The following is a 17,655-nucleotide window of genomic DNA, read 5'->3' on the forward strand; positions in this document are numbered from 1 at the left end:
GTTTTGAATTATAGTCATTTAGTTTTGGCTCTACCTGTCCCACATGCCTGCAGAACCCGGTCACCAAGTAAAATAAATCCTAAAAATAATAATGTTCTAAATACGTATACCTGAGGGACTTCCACTAAGGCTATGTAACAATATAACAGAAATCTCTTTAATGTTGGCTTACAGAAATATAATCTCTACACTTTAAAAATCCACTAAACTTACATGAGACAAGTTAAGCACATATATTTGGTCAGTTCGATAAGTGTCAAACATCAGCAGGAAAAAAAAAAAAAAACACATTTGTACCTGCAGAGTAACATCTCTCAAAGCAATATTGGACAGCATTTGAAAAGACAACATTAATTTTCATTAGCAAAATACTCATTTTAACAAAAAAAAAAGGATACAGTAAAGAAAACATGACATCGTTGTTAACAAGCAGAGCAAATATGACCTCAAAGGGACAAATGACTAAATCTGAAGACCCTTTGTAATACTATTTGCATATGTAGTACCATCTCAATGAAAAACAATCAACTAGAGAAAAACAAACAACGAAGCTGTTATTTCTTTCATCTTCTTAATGCAGGAAAATGAAGCAGGACTGGTTCAGTTCTTCAGGTTTTTTTTCAAGGGACAATGCACGACAGTGTGGTTCAACTTGGAGAGGAATGGCAGGTCTAAAGGCACAGTGTTATCAGAGGTTTAAGTTTGACCATTTTATAACATTAAAACAGATGTGATTCACTGATATCAAAGAAAAAAAAATCCTCTCATAACATGTAAAGTGAATATTTATGCCAAAGTCCATGTTAGGCAGGGCAAGACAAGAGCACTTCCTTATGACCCTTTCTGAAAATAGCTGAAAGTTATACTGCGAAAAAAAGATCAAACCTTGGCAGAGGACAGATGACAAATTGCATGGTGCTACAGAGAGAGCAGAGAGTTCTAACTTCATCAAAAGGAATCATCTTCAGTTGTTCAAAGATCCAATTTTGTCCAGTCCTGATTGGCAGGAGACAGACTCCACCTCAGATTGTCCCTGTGGGCCAGTTCAGGCGTAGAACTCCTTGGTTGGCGCCTTGCGATAAGCTGTTGCAGAAAGTTTGGTGTCTCCCAGCTCGTAGCTCCCTTCGTCCTTCTTCTTCATGCGGTAGGCGAGAAGTAGGAGGAGGGAAACGGCACACAGGAACCCAACCACTCCACATGCAATCACAGCTGGGAAGGACATAAAAGAATCCTTGACTGTAAACCATATGCTAGTTGCAAATATTACAGTGATAGTCTTCTATCATTAGAAATAGTTCACCTTTCAAATAACTTTTTTTTATTTTTATTTAAATATCAATAATCCAAATAAACCAATTAAATTCCTGCCATTCACAGAAAAAAAGCAAAAGCTCGTTGGAATGAATCCTTACCTGCGAGCACATCTGTCCTATCCCACAAGTTCTCAGAGGTCACCCCCTCTGCAGAGTTTATATCGTTCATTCTGCCATGCCGTCCTCCATCAGCAAAAACGTTTACGTCTACCATTTTTGTCAAGACGTCCTCGACACTGTTCTCAGAGATGTCCCAGTTGGGCTTAGTGGACGCACTGAAAGGAATGTCACTAGAACTGGTGGTATCAACGAGATAGTTGGATGTTGAGTCCTCTCCTGGTAACTAAAAGAAAAATGATAAAGGATTACACGATGCACTAGAACATAAAGATCAAAAACAACCCGAGGCATTATCTAGACTTAAATACTTTCTCACCATCATCATTTAGACATTAAACTGGAAAATATGTCATAAAATCTCATTAAAATATGGGAAAGGAATGTACGTTTCAAATCATTCCAAGAATGGATCAAATGCATTATGATTAAAATAAATTAAATACTTTATTAAGACACATACTATAAAAGTGACATTATATTTTAAAATGTAATTTTTTTTAAATGATTAAAAATCTTGAATTTTGTACTTTTTTTATAAACAAGAATTCACAACTATGTTTTCTTGGGAGCCAATGTTTTGATTTGTTTAACTTTTAGAATCAGAGCGTGCATGAATAACAAGTGTTATTTCACATCCCTTACCATGTTTCTGTTGTTGGAGAAAGATGTCTCCTCTGCTGAGAGTGCTGGACCTGGACCACTTGCTGTGGTTGGCGAGGTGTAAGGAGACTCTGCTGTGGCTGGTGAAGTTTCTGTGGGCCGAACGGTCCACAAAGCTAAGAAAAATAAAAAATAATTTTAAAAAATAACAGCACAAGCACACACAGCATCATCATTTACTCTCTGATTAATATTTCATTCTGCTGTTGAGTAAATGGTAAATGGACGGTACTCGTATAGAGCCTTTCCATCTTATCAAGATACTCAAAGCACTTTACAACACAATCTGTGTCCTCATTTATCCATTCATACAGCTCTCTACTAGACCTATACAAAGAATAATCAGTGCTTTATCACAGTCATACACCGAAGGGACACACATCGGAGACAATGAGGGGTTCAGTGTCTTGCTCAGAGACACTTCAGCCCCAACTCTTGCATTGGAGGACGACTGATGTAACTACTCCGCCACAGCCGCCCACATCTGCAGCCGTCCAATAGATGATACACAGACTTTTATATCCTTGAATCCAGATGACCCAGCATCTGTTACATCACATCTGAACTGTGTTAAAAAAGTATAATGCTGGATGGCATCAAACTGTCTTCAGTTCAGTCCTAGCTTCCCACTAAAAAGCATTTAAAACAACACACCAGGAATCTGTGTCATCATTTGACTGTCACTTAAAACGTAAATTAACAAAGAACTCATTTTTACAACTTAAAAACATTTCCAAGCTCCAACCAATTTCATTCTAAGATATGAAGACAGTTATTTCAACATTAATCATCTCCATGTTAGACTATTGTAACCTTTTATTTTGACATCAGCTCGTTTCATTTTCAAATCAAGATCTTTTGAACAACTCCGTTAAGATGCTCAGTGTTCTAGGCTACGTTCACACTGCAGGCAGATGCAGCACAAATATGACTTTTTGCCCACCCATATCGTACAGTATTTTATCATGACAGTCTGGACATGACAAATCAAATTCAGGTCTTTTTCATATGTGGTACTGAATCTGACACATATGTTTTACAAATCGACCTCAGTCTGAATGGTCATGTCGTATTTCATCCAACTCATAAATCAGGGAGGTAGGGGGGATGCAGATCAATCCAAGTATTAATAAGAACGATAACTTGGTGCAGTTTAAATCTTGGAACTTGGCACGTCTTCAGCTACAGAAGTCCAGTTGCTTCGTTTTATTATTTAAATTTGTCTTGTCCTTGATAAGAATCTACAGCAACATATGACGCTAACGTTAGTGTCGGGTCGTATCGATGCAAACGTGATAAGATCCATACTTGAGTTTGCTTCTACCTTTAATACATCGCTCCTGTTCCAGTAATACAACACTGCACCAGAGGGGCCATCAAGAGGCAAGATTACATATAGACCAGGGACCAAACAAGCATGTCAGATGATAATTTAATTGGTTTGGATCGTACAACAACTTCAGAATTGATACACGCATGTGTAGTATACATATATATTTCCTCAAACCAAGTCGCGTGTGATGCCACATTTTCTTGAGTATGAGGGTGCCCTCAGAACTCTATATGCTTCACACTAGTCTGATGGAGATTGCACTTCAATGATAATGTAAACAACCATGTAAAAAAAGAGGATTTGAGCAAAAACCCCACAATTGAGCATTAAGACCTGCAGTGTGATATCCTGCCCCAAAGCTGTAGAACAATCTTCTATTCCTAATCGTCTGCTCTCTCTGCTGAAGCTTTTCAAACACAGCTTGAAACACATTAACTTTACTCATCTTCTAACTGAGGTTAAATAAGTAAATAAATAGTTTAAGTAACTTTAGCTTTTAACATGTTTTATTATCACATTCATCCCTTTTCTGACTCAATGATCTCATACGTTTGTCTATTAATGCATTTGAATTATTTTATGGTTTTGTACAACACTTTGATTAATGTAAGTAGCCGTTTTTTGTTTCATTTTTAATATAATTTCTTCCATTCACTTTTCAGTTTATATGCTTTTTATATGATTGTTTATTGTTGTCTGTACTTCATCTGTGTTCTTTGTTTAAAACAGGTCTCTCTTGTAAATGAGTCCTCGTGGCTCACTGAGACTAACCTGTAGAAATGAAGGTCGAATGAATGAATGATCAACTTGGGTTGTTTCTAATATGCTCTATAAATAAACTGGATTTAATTAGGTCTAGAAATAATTGATATTGCTTGAGAAAACTTGAACTGACTGACATAAATTTAACAATAAATTGAGTTTAGTAGGACATTACTTGGGGTAATGCAAAACCAAATGGGAATTTCATCACTTACTGCTGATTAGAAAAAAATGTTTGAGGAGAGTACTATCTGCAGTTTATTTATAGTAAAAAAAAGTGATTGTCTCGCATTTGTGGCCGTCCAATAAAACCTCACCTGGTTAACAAATTATCACCGCGGGCTTATTGTGAGTATTTCTGTCTTATTGTACAAGAAGCGGTGTCTGCAGCATTTTTTACTCATGTGTCTACATGTGGAAAAGGTGGTGACATCAAATGTTTTAACTACAATAATTACGGTACTATCAATGTTTCTATTTGGCAAGCAAAACATGAAGGAAAAAAAATGCTGTGAGAACCTCTCACTGCAAAAATGATTGTGATTTACCACGAAACACCAATACTTTGCACTTTAATAGCACTAGTAATGTAAATATATTTCTACTGTTAAATAAAGTTAACAACATAAGAAACTTAACGTTTCACATTCAAGTACATCGAGCAGGACTGCTGAAGCTGGTCTAAACTTGTACAATGTGTTCAAGACTCATTAAACTTTTGAAACAGGATATTCATTGAGATTAAAGACAAACAACAACTGAAAAGTCCCAGTTTATTCTTACAATAGTCTCCGGATCCTGAGCCCGATCCATCATGGTCATCGCCACCTTCATCATCTACAGGGGAGTCTCCTGATGGTAGGCCTTCTATGTACAGGTCATCTACTGACTCTGACAAGACAAAGAGCTGCAAGAGAGAAGAAAATGCAAACATAATTAAAAAGGACAAATCCAAAAAAAAAGGAAGAAACATAAATTCACACTTGCAGAATTCTTCCCACTATGGTACTGTAATTGAAACCACGTGAATGTCTTTGCAGTTTGAGAGTAAGACAATACCTCTCACAACCAGTCATGTATGCTGACCAAATATGCACAAGTGTGCGCTGCTTTGAGAGAAACCACAGTTTGTACTGCTTCCATGCTATTGTGTGCAGTAGATCTGAGCTGCATTCATGCTCATTTAATGTGCCGTGGTTGTAATTTGTGACTTAACAGAGCCAGACGGCAGAGATCGAAGTGCTTTTGAGTTCAGGAGGAGGAGGAGAGGAAAGATAGAGCAGTTTCAAAGACAACATCCAGAACAGATGGTGAAAATCTCTGGAAAAGTTCCTGCCAACCCAAACTCTACACTTAAAATGCTAATAAAAAGAAAAGACATGCTTTCCTCTTCATCTAATCAGTCACGAGTAATTTGCCACCAAAAGCTCAAGGAATCCAGAAAACGAATAAAAATTTGATCGACTAAAACTGAGAAGAAACAACCCACAAAAGGGGATCACACAGATGGCGTCAAGATGGAGAGAGACACAAACATGGATGAATATGGCCCATTGAGACTTGAAGTATGTCTGGTATGTATACAATGCTTCCACTAACACAGGTGCTGAGAGATCTGTAAAGGGGCAAGACTGGAGAAAGGAAGAAGAGACACAGGAATAATGTTGTCTCTTAATGCATCTTTAAAAAGCAGTGCTGAAGACAAAAAGAAGGCATAAGAAGGGATAAAACATCGTCTTTCTATAATAATAAGTATCACCTGAGGGAGGTCTGTACAAGGCAAATCTTACAGAAAAACATCTTCACAAGTCAATATCAGATTTATTTAACATATCTTTGCTTGTCAACTTATAAAAACAGAACAAATATAAACCACAATTTCATAGTGGTACCACAATGAAAAGTGAGGAGAGACTAAGTCCAACAAGTTTCACACTTGTTTTCTGTAATAGCACAGGGAGCCGGACACATCATTCTGTTTTGATGGAAGGAATCTAATTTGTGGGTGGCACAGGGGCTCAGCTGGTAGAGCTGCTGCCTCTCAGCGAGAAGGTCACTGGATCAAATCTCGACCGGGAGCCTTTCTGGGTGGAGTTTGCATGTTGTCTCTGTGCATGCGTGGGTTTTCTCTGGGTACTCTGGTTTCCTCCCACAGACCAAAAACATGCATGTTAGGCTGATTGGTAACTCTGAATTGTCCCTAGGTGTGAGTGAGAGAGAGAATGGTTGTTTTCGTCGTTTGTTTTTATGTGTCCCTGTGATGGACTGGAGACCTGTCCCACGGCACCTATCAAACAGTGACTGCTGGATATGGGCACCAGTGCTCCCCACAACCCAAAAAGGAAGAAGTGGTTAAAGGTAATGGATGGATGGATGGAATCCTATCTGTTGTATTTTTACATTGAAAACTACACAAACATTTTATTTGTATAACCCTAATGAAATATGTCTCATCTCCAACAAAGGAGCATGACATATTTGAATACAATACAAGTTGTGATGTTGTGTTTACTTTACACTATTGTGAAAAAGGTTCAAAATGAAATTTATTATCATTTATTTTTATGGCAAGAAGAGTGTCATATTTGACACTATGACTGAAATTGCAGGAGAGGCTCTCCCATTCCTGCTGTCATTAGTCAGGGACTACAAATCCCGACGATGGGCTAACAAAACAAAACACACAGGCAGACATACCAAAAAAGTTTCAACAGTTACCAACAGCATGCGGTTTCATATAATTAATTGAATGTCTGTGAATTCAAACTTTAAGCATGTAGCTAAAGGAAGTTGCAATTTCTGGTCAACCAAATCTAAAAGAACTGACCTGTCCCTAAAAGGACGGGAAGAGTCTTCTATTAAGGACAAAATAACTTGCCTGACTTTTTGACATCAGGTACAACTGAACTGATATACTGTACCACCAAATGTACAATATATTAAGATCTTCTGTAAACTGTGGAAGATTATGAGGTTAAAACCACGCCAATCATTAATAAGGATAAAGTTTAACATGAGTTTAGTATGATAAAAAAGACGGAGCATTCCTTGAAGAAATTCGTATCACCCACTGTGATATGTACCCACTGTCTGCCTTTCATGCATGAGTTGTAACTAAAAAACTACTTATGATGAGAAAGAGCCAGTGCTAGTACTGTCTATGTCAAATCCTGTAAAAGACGGAATATATAACATCATAAAATTTTGTGAGATCTTGCAATGCGTTAGCACTAAAGGTAGCACTGTTGTTGTAATGATTAACTGCTACTACTACACCAAATTTAACTCGAAATCTGTAAAGCTGACAAAGTTATAGCGATTTTTTTGTGTTGCTATGGTCAGTTAGCTGTGGTGGACATTTTGAATTGAGGTAACTCCAATGTAGTAATGTAGATCAAATGATTACTTTGAGAGTTACGCTAAAACCTGTCCAGTGATATATGAAATAATTTACTAACAGACAGACAGTGTTGACTGTAACATTTAACGCCAAGATAACGTGCATTGTGTAGCACTCTGAGTATATGCTGGGAATTTCTTTCACCTAGTACTACCACATCAAATTTTAGTTCAGTATCTGTAAACATGGTCTACAGATACTGGTCATAAAATTAAAATATCATGAAAAAGTTGATTTATTTCAATAATTCCATTCAAAAAGTGAAACTTGTATATTATATTCATTCATTACACACAGACTGATATATTTCAAATGTTTATTTCTTTTAATGTTGATGATTATAATCGACAACTAATGAAAACCCCAAATTCAGTATCTCAGAAAATTAGAATATTATTTAAGACCAATAAAAAAAAAAAGGGTTTTTTAGAAATGTTGGCCATTTGAAAAGTATGAACATGAAAAGTATGAACATGAGAAGTATGAGCATGAAAAGTATGAGCATGAAAAGTATGAGCATGTAGTGAACTTGACCTCATGTCAAATCAATGACCTTAGGATCATATGGTCAGAAACTGTCATTTCATTGATCTGCATCCAGAAATACAGTTTGACCCATCCTGAGACTTTCTTTCTTGAATTAATCAAGTGGAAAAGACAATCCTCTATGATCATTACTATTTTACAAATGTTTGATAATCAAATTGTGTTAGTTCAAACAATGTTTACAGGTTGAAGAGAACTACTCATTTTTATCTACTTAAACAGTAGTAATGATTTTTATTCCTCATTCAAAGAAGAAATCAGGGTAATATGCATTTCTTGATTTTTCTGTCTTCAATGAGCAAATTTGTAAGTGTGTTAAAGTTCAGGTTTCGGTCAACTAAGAAGTTTACTGAAAAGAAATGTCATGTTTAACTTTTACAGCAAGATACTGAGTAGAGACTCCACGAAGTCTGGTTTTCTCCAATAATCTTTCTGTCTGTTTTAAACAATCTTAATCTCTATCCTTGACTTTCCATAACACCTTACATCACAAACCACACCTCTGTTCTGGTCCATCCACGAATCAGAAAGCTCTCAAATGAACCGGAAGTATAGCCCGTTTAAATGTGGCGACTTCCCAGTTCAACAGAGGGAAGTTTTTCAGAGCTTGAAGAGTTCAGAGTTCTTGGATGCAAACGCAGGCATTCAGGATGCTTCTATTAGAATCAAGCTGAACCAAGAGACGATTGTGGGAATTATAACTTCTGTTTGGATAACTTCACACGACTCCTAAGGTTCTTAGCTGTCCTCCCGGAGACGCTGAAAGAGTCAAAAGGAGAACTCTACACCGACGCTGATTCTATCATCTGCAAGGTAAAAGTTCTATTTCGACCAAGCGTACCGTTGGCCAAGCTGATTTTCCAAAGAGCGTGTTGTTCTGGTACCACAGATAAATTCCCTCACACATCTCTCTGTAAGATAAATCTCCATTTTCCATCTTTAAACTCTCCTTTCTGCTAGAAAATTAATCCAGATGTTTTCATTAATGTCTGTGGTGAAGCAACGGAAAATCATGGCCGTATGGTTTTCTTGTTTGTAAAACTGATTAATTGATGTCTGCCGTTTTAGCTGAAAAGTGAAAACAATCGCCGTATTGTTCTCACTTCCTGTAAAACTATGCTGTTGTTATTTTCATATTTTGCCAAATTAATGTAAATGTTTGATGTTAAACTTTGATTCTGTAAATAAATGACCGCATTCATTTTGATGGGTCAAAGATAAATAATGTCTCTCGTTACATTTCTGTTAAATTCAATGCACGCATGTTACACAGTCAGAAAAATGAAGAACCCGTTTAATGTATGAATATATCTCAGCATCTGTTCATACTACAAGCATGTACAACACTCAATACTTAGTTGTTGCTCCTTTTGCCTGGATTACTGCAGCAATGCTGCGTGGCATGGAGTCGATCAGTCTGTGTCACTGCTCAGGTGTTATGAGAGTCCAGGTTGCTCTGATAGTGGCCTTCAGCTCTTCTAATTGTTGAGTCTGGTGTTTCACATCTTCCTCTTCTCAATAGCCCATAGATTTTCTATGGGGTTAAGGTCAGATGAGTTTGCTGGCCAATTAAGAACAGGGATACCATGGTCCTTAAACCAGGTACTGGTAGTTTTGGCACTGTGTGCAGGAGCCAAGTCCTGTTGGAAAATGAAATCTGCATCTCCATAAAGTTGATCAGCAGCAGGAAGCATGAAGTGCTCTAAAACTTCCTGGTAGATTGCTGCGTTGACCTTGGACCTCAGAAAACACAATGGACCAACACCAGCAGATGACATGTCACCCCAAACCATCACTGACTGTGGAAACTTGACACGGGACCTCAAGCAACATGGATTCTGTGCCTCTCCTCTCTTCTTCCAGACTCTGGGACCTTGATTTCTTTAGAAAATGCAAAATTTACTTTCATCAGAGAACATAACTTTGGACCACTCCACAGCAGTCCCAGGTGAGATGCTTCTGACGTCGTCTCTTGTTCAAAAGTGTCTTGACACAAGGAATTTGAAAGCTGTAACCCATGTCTGGCATATGTCTGTGCGTGGTGGTTCTTGAAGCACTGACTTCAGCTGCAGTCCACCGTTTGTGAATCTCCCCACATTTTGGAATGGGTTTTGTTTCACAATCCTCTCCAGGGTGCGGTTATCACTATTGCTTGTACACTTTTTTCTACCACACCTTTTCCTTCCCTTCATGTCTCTATTAATGTACTTGAACAGCCAGACTCTTTAGAAATGACCTTGTGTCTTGCCCTCCTTGTGCAAGGTGTCAATAGTCGTCTTTTGGACAACTGTCAAGTCAGCAGTCTTCCCCATGATTGTGTAGCCTACAGAACTAGACTGAGAGACCATTTAAAGGCCTTGGCAGGTGTTTTGAGTTGATTAGTTGATTAGAGTGTGGCACCATGTGTCTTCAATATTGAACCTTTTCACAATATTCTAATTTCTGAGATACTGAATTTGGGGTTTTCATTAATCGTCAATTATAATCATCAACATTAAAAGAAATTAACATTTGAAATATATCGGTCTGTGTAATGAATGAATATAATATACAAGTTTCACTCTTTGAATGGAATTACTGAAATCAATAAACTTTTTCATGATATTCTAATTTTATGACCAGCCCCTGTATTTGTGTTTTGTAAGGTTGCTTAACTGTGGTGGACATTTTAATTGGTTTGACTCCATAGGTTAATCACTTGTAGTTGTACATCCTGCAATTACTTTCTGAGAGTTTTATTAAAGTTCCTCATGTGGTTCATCATATATTTCGATAAAAGACAGAGAAATGGGCACATTTACAGACACTGACAAAATTATAAAAAACATCACCTTCTGAACTACAGTGGTTGGCAATAACTAGAGGTGCACCGATAAATCGGCCCCGATTTCCTTAATTTTGGGAGATCAGCCGATACTTACATGAGAAACCTATTTTACAGATTTCTTGTAGTTTTAACAAGAATTGGCTCAACTTCGTTTATATTTCAAAGCACTACCTCATGGCCAGTTAAAATTAGTTTGCATTGTTTCTAGGATATTGTTCAAGAGTATGTTTTCCAATATAATAAGATTGGAAAATTGAAGGTGCATTGTGACCTTAGAACACTTGACGGTGTCATTTATAAAACAAAATTGGAATCGACAGGTCAGGCTTTTTACAGATTGGTGATCGGCCAGAAAACTGCAATGGTAAATGGACTGTACTTATATAGCACCTTTCTAACTTATCAAGATACTCAAAGTACTTTACACTACAATCTGTGTCCTCATTTACCCATTCACAAAGCACTCTACTAGATCTCTACAAAGCTAATTGAACAAATCATTCTAAAGAGACTAATCAGAGCTTTAGATCACATTCATACACTGATGGGACACACATCGGAGGCAATGAGGGGTTCAGTGTCTTGCCCAGGGACACTTCAGCATGTGACTGCTGGACTTTTATTGCACTGGTTACAATATAGACGGGTTCTTTCTCTGTAAAAAGCTTAATTTTGATTTTACTACTCTTGTAAATACATGACAACGGTGTGAAAATTTCTTCTGGGCTTGTTGCAATCAGTGCACCCCTAGCAATAATAAGGCGCATGCACAATCACACATAAAGTACTGTAATCAACAAATTCTACTATTAAAAAAAGTAATTTACACCAATAGTTAAAAAAAATAAAATATAGGATATGTCTACAGCTGTGTGTGTATATTCTCAAGAATCCATGGAAATCAATAAGAAGTGAAATGACTTCAAGAATTAAAGGAAAAAAAAGTCCTTTACCTTCACTTAAACTGTAAAGACTTAAAGAACTCAAACAAAAAATTATGTAATTAATAAACATCACAACCTGTTTTTGCAAAATAACTTACCGGTAGTTATTGATAAATACAATTTAATTGATAAATATATAATTAATTAATTAACACTAATGCATGCAACTGTAATGATAAATATATAATTTGATAAATATAATTTGATGCAACTGATGTGTGTGTGTATATGTATATCTGTGTGTGTTAATAATCATCTATATCATCATTAGTAATGTTGTACAATTGGTCAAATGTTCAATTCTAGGGGTTTAAAACACATATCCAAATGTACCCCCCACCCCCCCAAAAAAAAGACTTTCTTTGTGAATCCATAGCGTTGCGTCAGAGTTTACTGGAAGCAGTGACAGGGAAGTTAAACATCTGGAAAACATACTTATCCCATATACACAAAGGCTGCATATATGACTGTGGTTTCCTAAAGCTTTTGTCAAAGTGAAGGACGTTTACTGGAAACAGCTGGTTAGAGTGGCACAACTCTTCAGAGATGTGGAGAGAGAGAGCATTTTTAAATCCAGTAATTAAAAAGAGTAAATAATGAATGTGTGTCTGCTGGGATAAAGGTTACACATTTGTCCACTGAGCTGGAAGTCAGTGGGGAGAGGGGTCAAAAGTGAGGTTGTGTAATAACCTAAAGCACATAGAAGGTCTATCATCATCATCATCATCATGCAGATAGCTCCAGCAGCAGGACTCTGCACTGTGTACAGAGCCAGTTTGATGAAGGTACAAGCTGCAAAATGTTTGACCTCTCAACATCAAAAGCATCAGAAATATAAAGAAGGAAAATAATAGCTTTTTTAAAAACTTCTCAGCAAGACAGACTGTTTTTAGATAGAATGTCTTTCTCAACAACACACGTCCATAGGACACATTATCTACTTTTGCTGTGGATAATTTTACAGTTTCAGTTGATTTTTTTATTTTTATTTTTATGCTTGTATGTTAGTGTACAGCCCTTTGGCTAACTGTGTTGTTTTATAAGTGTTATATAAATAAAGTTGTATTGTATAACGTTAAGAGGAACTGAACTAATGGTAATTTAAAACGGTTGCCCTCAAGTTAAATCTTGGTCCTCACAGTTTAGCAAAATAATTGTTAAGAGATATTTTAATTATCTGTGTGCTGGTCTTTTATTGAACCGGTTACAATATAGCCTGTTTCTTTCACTGAAAAAAGCTCAATTTTGATTTTAGTACTCTTGTAAATACACGACAAGAGTGTGAAAATTTCTTCTGGGCTTGTTGCAATAGAAAGTTAAACATACTGCGCCAAGAATATCTCATAAATATTAAAGAAGTATCTCAGCCCTACATTTGTATACAGTCTTCCCAAACAATGCTGTGACTAATGTCAGAACCTGAGCACTTAAAACCTGAGATAGGCCGAACTGTTTATCAATTCACAACAAAAAGGAATGTCCGCTTAGATTTATTTACACCATCATCTAAGCAGTTCTCATTTTTCATCTCAACATGTGCTGCAAGACTAGTTGTGCGCCTCAATTTCCTCAGAGGCGCTATGGAAACAACCATAAATAACAGCGTAATGAGGTATTGCTCTCTTCCTCTCGCCTCGTGTAGATCAGTGGAAAACTACATATATTCCACGCAGTTACACGCGTGCCTGGACAAGCCCAGTGGGAATCACTGCGAGTCATCCATCCAGAAAATGACAACTATCACAAGCTGAATGCCTGTTTCAACAGCCAGCTTTCAAAGGAGGACTGCATCACAGGCCATCTAACGACTTATTCTACTGCCACTCCAGGAGAAAGATGGCTTGAACGTATAATGACAAAAAAAGTCATGAGGTATCCAAGCAGAATGGGGAACAATAATAACGTCATTCTAGTCAAATGTGAAAGTTGTTAGATTTGAGGAAGTTCGTGTTCTCTGAATTCAAACGGGATTGGAATAGGATCTATGGAGCCTAAAGCAAAATAGAAATAGCTAATTTCATGTTCACATACCTGCAACTTTCTATTTTTTGTCCCAACTACCAGGATCTGCTTCCCTCTCCTTTATACCCACAACAGCGTCAGGTTCCATCTCTCTCTCTCTCAATATAGAGTTCATAAATCTTACATGCCTTGGCTCTTATTAGGGATTTTTTAATATACTCATTACTCAATAAATCATGAGGCAAAGACATTCATTTTTCACATTTGTGACTATAAACATAGCTGTGCTTGAGCCTGCACTTCCAGGTGTTTTCCCCACTCTCAGATTTGGGGGGGGGGGGGGGGGGGGGGGAGGAATTTCTCTAATGCCAAGTCAAGACAACTCACTCAGGTGAAAAATGATTAAATTCATCATTTTCTAATTCCAAGTTTTACTTTGAAAACGTATTTTACCACGTTAAAGACAAGTGGGGGTGTTATTCAGGCCTGTTCTGAGGCTTTGCTTTAAATGTCAGAGCTGTGAGCCAGAGGCTGAACAGACTTGTGAACTTGACACCAGCTGGAAGTCTGAACTGGGCTTGAATGCTCAGTGTTGCTGAATATCAGCATATCACTGCATTAGTCATAAATCTCTTGTGTACATACTGTTGCTCAAACAAAATGGGTTGCCACATTAATATTAGGAGCACATACTTTACACAAAACAATCCTGTGGTCCCATAAAAAGTATATAAATACAGTAAATAACGCTGGTTATTTGTACTTTTGAAGAAAAAACTAACGGAGATAAACAACAACAGCCGCCAACTGAACAAACGTTAGGGACGTTCGTCTCGTCTAAACTTCTCATGACGATTAAAAAGTAGCTTTTTCTCTGGATAAGTCTTGGGCTGTGTCATTTTTAGACTTCATGTAAAACAAAGCCAACATTAAAGGTTAGTTTTTACCTTTTCACTCATGGACCCAGCCGAGAGCCCGACGAGGAAGAAAAACCACAGAGTCCTCATCTTTACAACCAAAGAACGAAAAAAGTACCAGGAAAAAAAAAAATTAATAAACACCTAAAATAATAATACTCGAAAAAGGTTTAAACGTCTTCAAACGAATGGAAAAAAAAGTGTACAAAAAATGTGACGAAACACGCTTTAAGTTTCTTCTAAAGTCTCCGTCTTGTTTGCTAAACCTCGGCTCTTTAAGGGAACGACTCCTCTCGTCAAGATGGTAAATTCGACTGGAAACTTGTTTGGACCGTCTGTGCAGCGTGGCTACGTGATGACGTCATCACGGCGTGACGTTGAGGTGAGCAGGATGGCGGATTTGGTGCAGGAGTGTGTAGGCGTAATGTCTGTGGTAATGTCACCAATTTGTTAGAAATGGGCAGTTTTGTAAACTCGAGAGGCCTTTCTTGAAATGTTTCAGCTTTTATTATTTTTTTACATCTGATTGAACTAAAATGGTGGATTGACTTTCTTTACCCCTTCTGAAAAGATAAATTTAGTCTACCTGCTAATAAGCGCCAATGTTTTAGGGCAGGGGTTCTCAAACTTTTGGGATTCAGGACCCCTTACAGGGGAGAAGAAGTTTCAGGGACCCTCTCATAACCCGCATTTTTTTTTCCCATTTGTCTATTTAATGCAATTGAAATATTTGTGTAACATAAGACCTAGTTAGTTAATAGTGTTAATACAATTTTTTTCCTTTATAACAGGGGTGCCCAAAGTGGGGCCCGCGGGCCAAAGTTGGCCCACCAAGCTGTCCTCATTAATATATCAAAATTTCCTTTTGAAGAATCAATGTGCTTACGCTCAATCATTCCAGTCATGTGATTCCATAGTCGGCCTGACTACCATAATTTAACTACACGGATTACACAGTAGAGTAGATAATTTATGTATTTTTAAAATAATTTTAATTTATATTTTTATATTTCATTTTGACAGACTTTCTACCTTTCCTCAGCAGTTTCTTGCCACTGAATAACCTTTTCCTTTGACAGAACACACTTATAAATCATAGTGTTTAAAAGTAAATTGTAAAAATGAACTGGTTTCAGTGGTGATTTGAGCTTCTTTAAATTTAAACGTGGCACCCCTGAAAAATAAAGAAATCATTAGGATTGTGTAAGAAAACAGTTCTCAAACCTTAGATTCACCAAAATATTGAAGAAATATGGAATACATGACGAGTCTCAAATGGGATTTTTTTTTTTGCACGAGTTCCACCACCTGTCAATCAATCCAGTAGGCACGTCAGAAACTAACCAATCAGCAATCTCAATTTGTCCTGAAGTGAACACCTCTTACCTGCAGAGCTGCAGTGGTGTTGCATTACGAACACAGTCAGATTTCAAGAGTAACAGAGTTTACATCTTTTGTTTCATGTTACTCTACTGTAATAAACTTTTGTAAAATACACCAGAATACAAGAAATGGCATCTACTTTAATCAAAATTCTCTGGGGGAGGACCCCCAGACACCCCCCCCCCCCCCCCCCACCGCAACGCAGCCTGTTATGTGATGTTCTTTAGACAGAATGGAAGGATAAATAACTGTAATAAATAAATGGACTTTAAAGAAGTATTTGCATTTCATGTATTATTGCATTTGGCCCGCGGTCCTCTGAAAGATTTTAAATTCGACCCTCTCAGGGAAAAAGTTTGGGCACCCCTGCTTTTAAACATGGCGTGTTTTTCATTCAAGACACAGTTAACAATATTTTTAATTTCAACTTCCAAATATTACAGTTTTGAGAAAATGGACAGTGTCAAAAACCAGTTTACCTATTCACATAATGAACATAAATGTTTTGCCACTTCTTCAAATTATTACAGAAAACTCTTTACATAAAACTAAACCGAATTATAAACAGCAGTAATCGAAAAGTAACAGGGCTTCATTTGTAACAGATTGATGCCAGAACACAAATAGTGGGTGTGGGGGTGGCTGAGGGTCCTCCCCCAGAAAATTTGAATAAAGTACCGGTAGATGTGATTTCCTGCATTTTGGTGTATTTTAACAGGTTGTTAAGCATCTACGTGATTCTTAAGACTAGGCTTATAATTATAATTATTTAAACTCAAGTGGTTTCTTTACATTTGGCCTTTAAGAATAGAATAGAAAGATGTTTCATTATTTTTACTATTAGTTTCTTTATTATTATTACTTTAGACATACCAGTGGAGGTACAGAAATGTCAAGGAGAGCCAAAAGATATAAAGTTCTTTATTTGCCATTTGTGCACCGACCAACAATCCAGGCACGTTGGAATTCTTGTGCAGAGCTCTCTGTCATAGTCAAAACACTGAAATCGCACACACAATAAAAACAAGAACAAAGTGGTTTCTGTTACACTGTACAGAAAGTAAACCATGTCCCATGACAAGTGAAGTTAGGTAGTGTAATGTTATTATTGCACCTGATCAGTAGTTTTGTTTTGCCATCAGTCTGACTATGGCAGGGAAAAAACTATTAAAAACTTTGTACTATGGGTGACGATGCTATCCGCTCTACTGTGTCTCAGGGTATACGAACATTTGTTGTGTCTGATAAGAGAGTGAGCTGCTGGAGTGAGTCCTTGAGGATTCCAGCTGCTCTTCTTCGACAGCACTGTACATTAAGTCCATGGAAAGAAGTTTTGTTCCTGAGATCTTCTCCGTAGTCTTTATGACTCTTTTCACTGCTTTTCTTTCTGCTTGCGTGGTGTTCTCATACCAGACGGTGATGCCTGTGGTTGGGATACTAACCATCCATCATCCTCTATAGGCCTGGATGAGATGGCGCTGGTTCAGA

At 37.3% G+C, this 17,655-nt stretch overlaps 1 protein-coding gene across 1 annotated transcript; it reads right to left on the bottom strand.

Moving 5' to 3' along the window:
- Positions 1–283: 283 nt before the first annotated feature.
- Positions 284–15,076, bottom strand: LOC119410153 (syndecan-2-A). The gene is made up of 5 exons (XM_037677062.1): positions 14,815–15,076; positions 4,972–5,095; positions 2,076–2,209; positions 1,413–1,656; positions 284–1,209 (listed from the first exon to the last, which is right to left on the bottom strand). Exons 1-5 carry the CDS (start codon positions 14,872–14,874, stop codon positions 1,046–1,048), a joined length of 726 nt encoding a protein of 241 aa, XP_037532990.1. The 5' UTR covers positions 14,875–15,076; the 3' UTR covers positions 284–1,045.
- Positions 15,077–17,655: the final 2,579 nt, after the last annotated feature.

This window comes from Nematolebias whitei, chromosome 5 (genome assembly GCF_014905685.2).
Source record: "Nematolebias whitei isolate Nwh7 chromosome 5, NemWhi1, whole genome shotgun sequence".
Classification (NCBI taxonomy): domain Eukaryota; kingdom Metazoa; phylum Chordata; class Actinopteri; order Cyprinodontiformes; family Rivulidae; genus Nematolebias; species Nematolebias whitei.

Coding starts and splice junctions, on each gene's coding strand:
- LOC119410153 (XM_037677062.1), bottom strand. CDS start 14,874: ATGAGGACTCTGTGGTTTTTCTTCCTCGTCGGGCTCTCGGCTGGGTCC. Junction 1,657..2,075: donor TCTCCAACAACAGAAACATG/GTAAGGGATGTG, acceptor TTTTTCTTTTAG/TTACCAGGAGAGGACTCAAC. Junction 1,210..1,412: donor TAGGACAGATGTGCTCGCAG/GTAAGGATTCAT, acceptor TGTCCTTCCCAG/CTGTGATTGCATGTGGAGTG.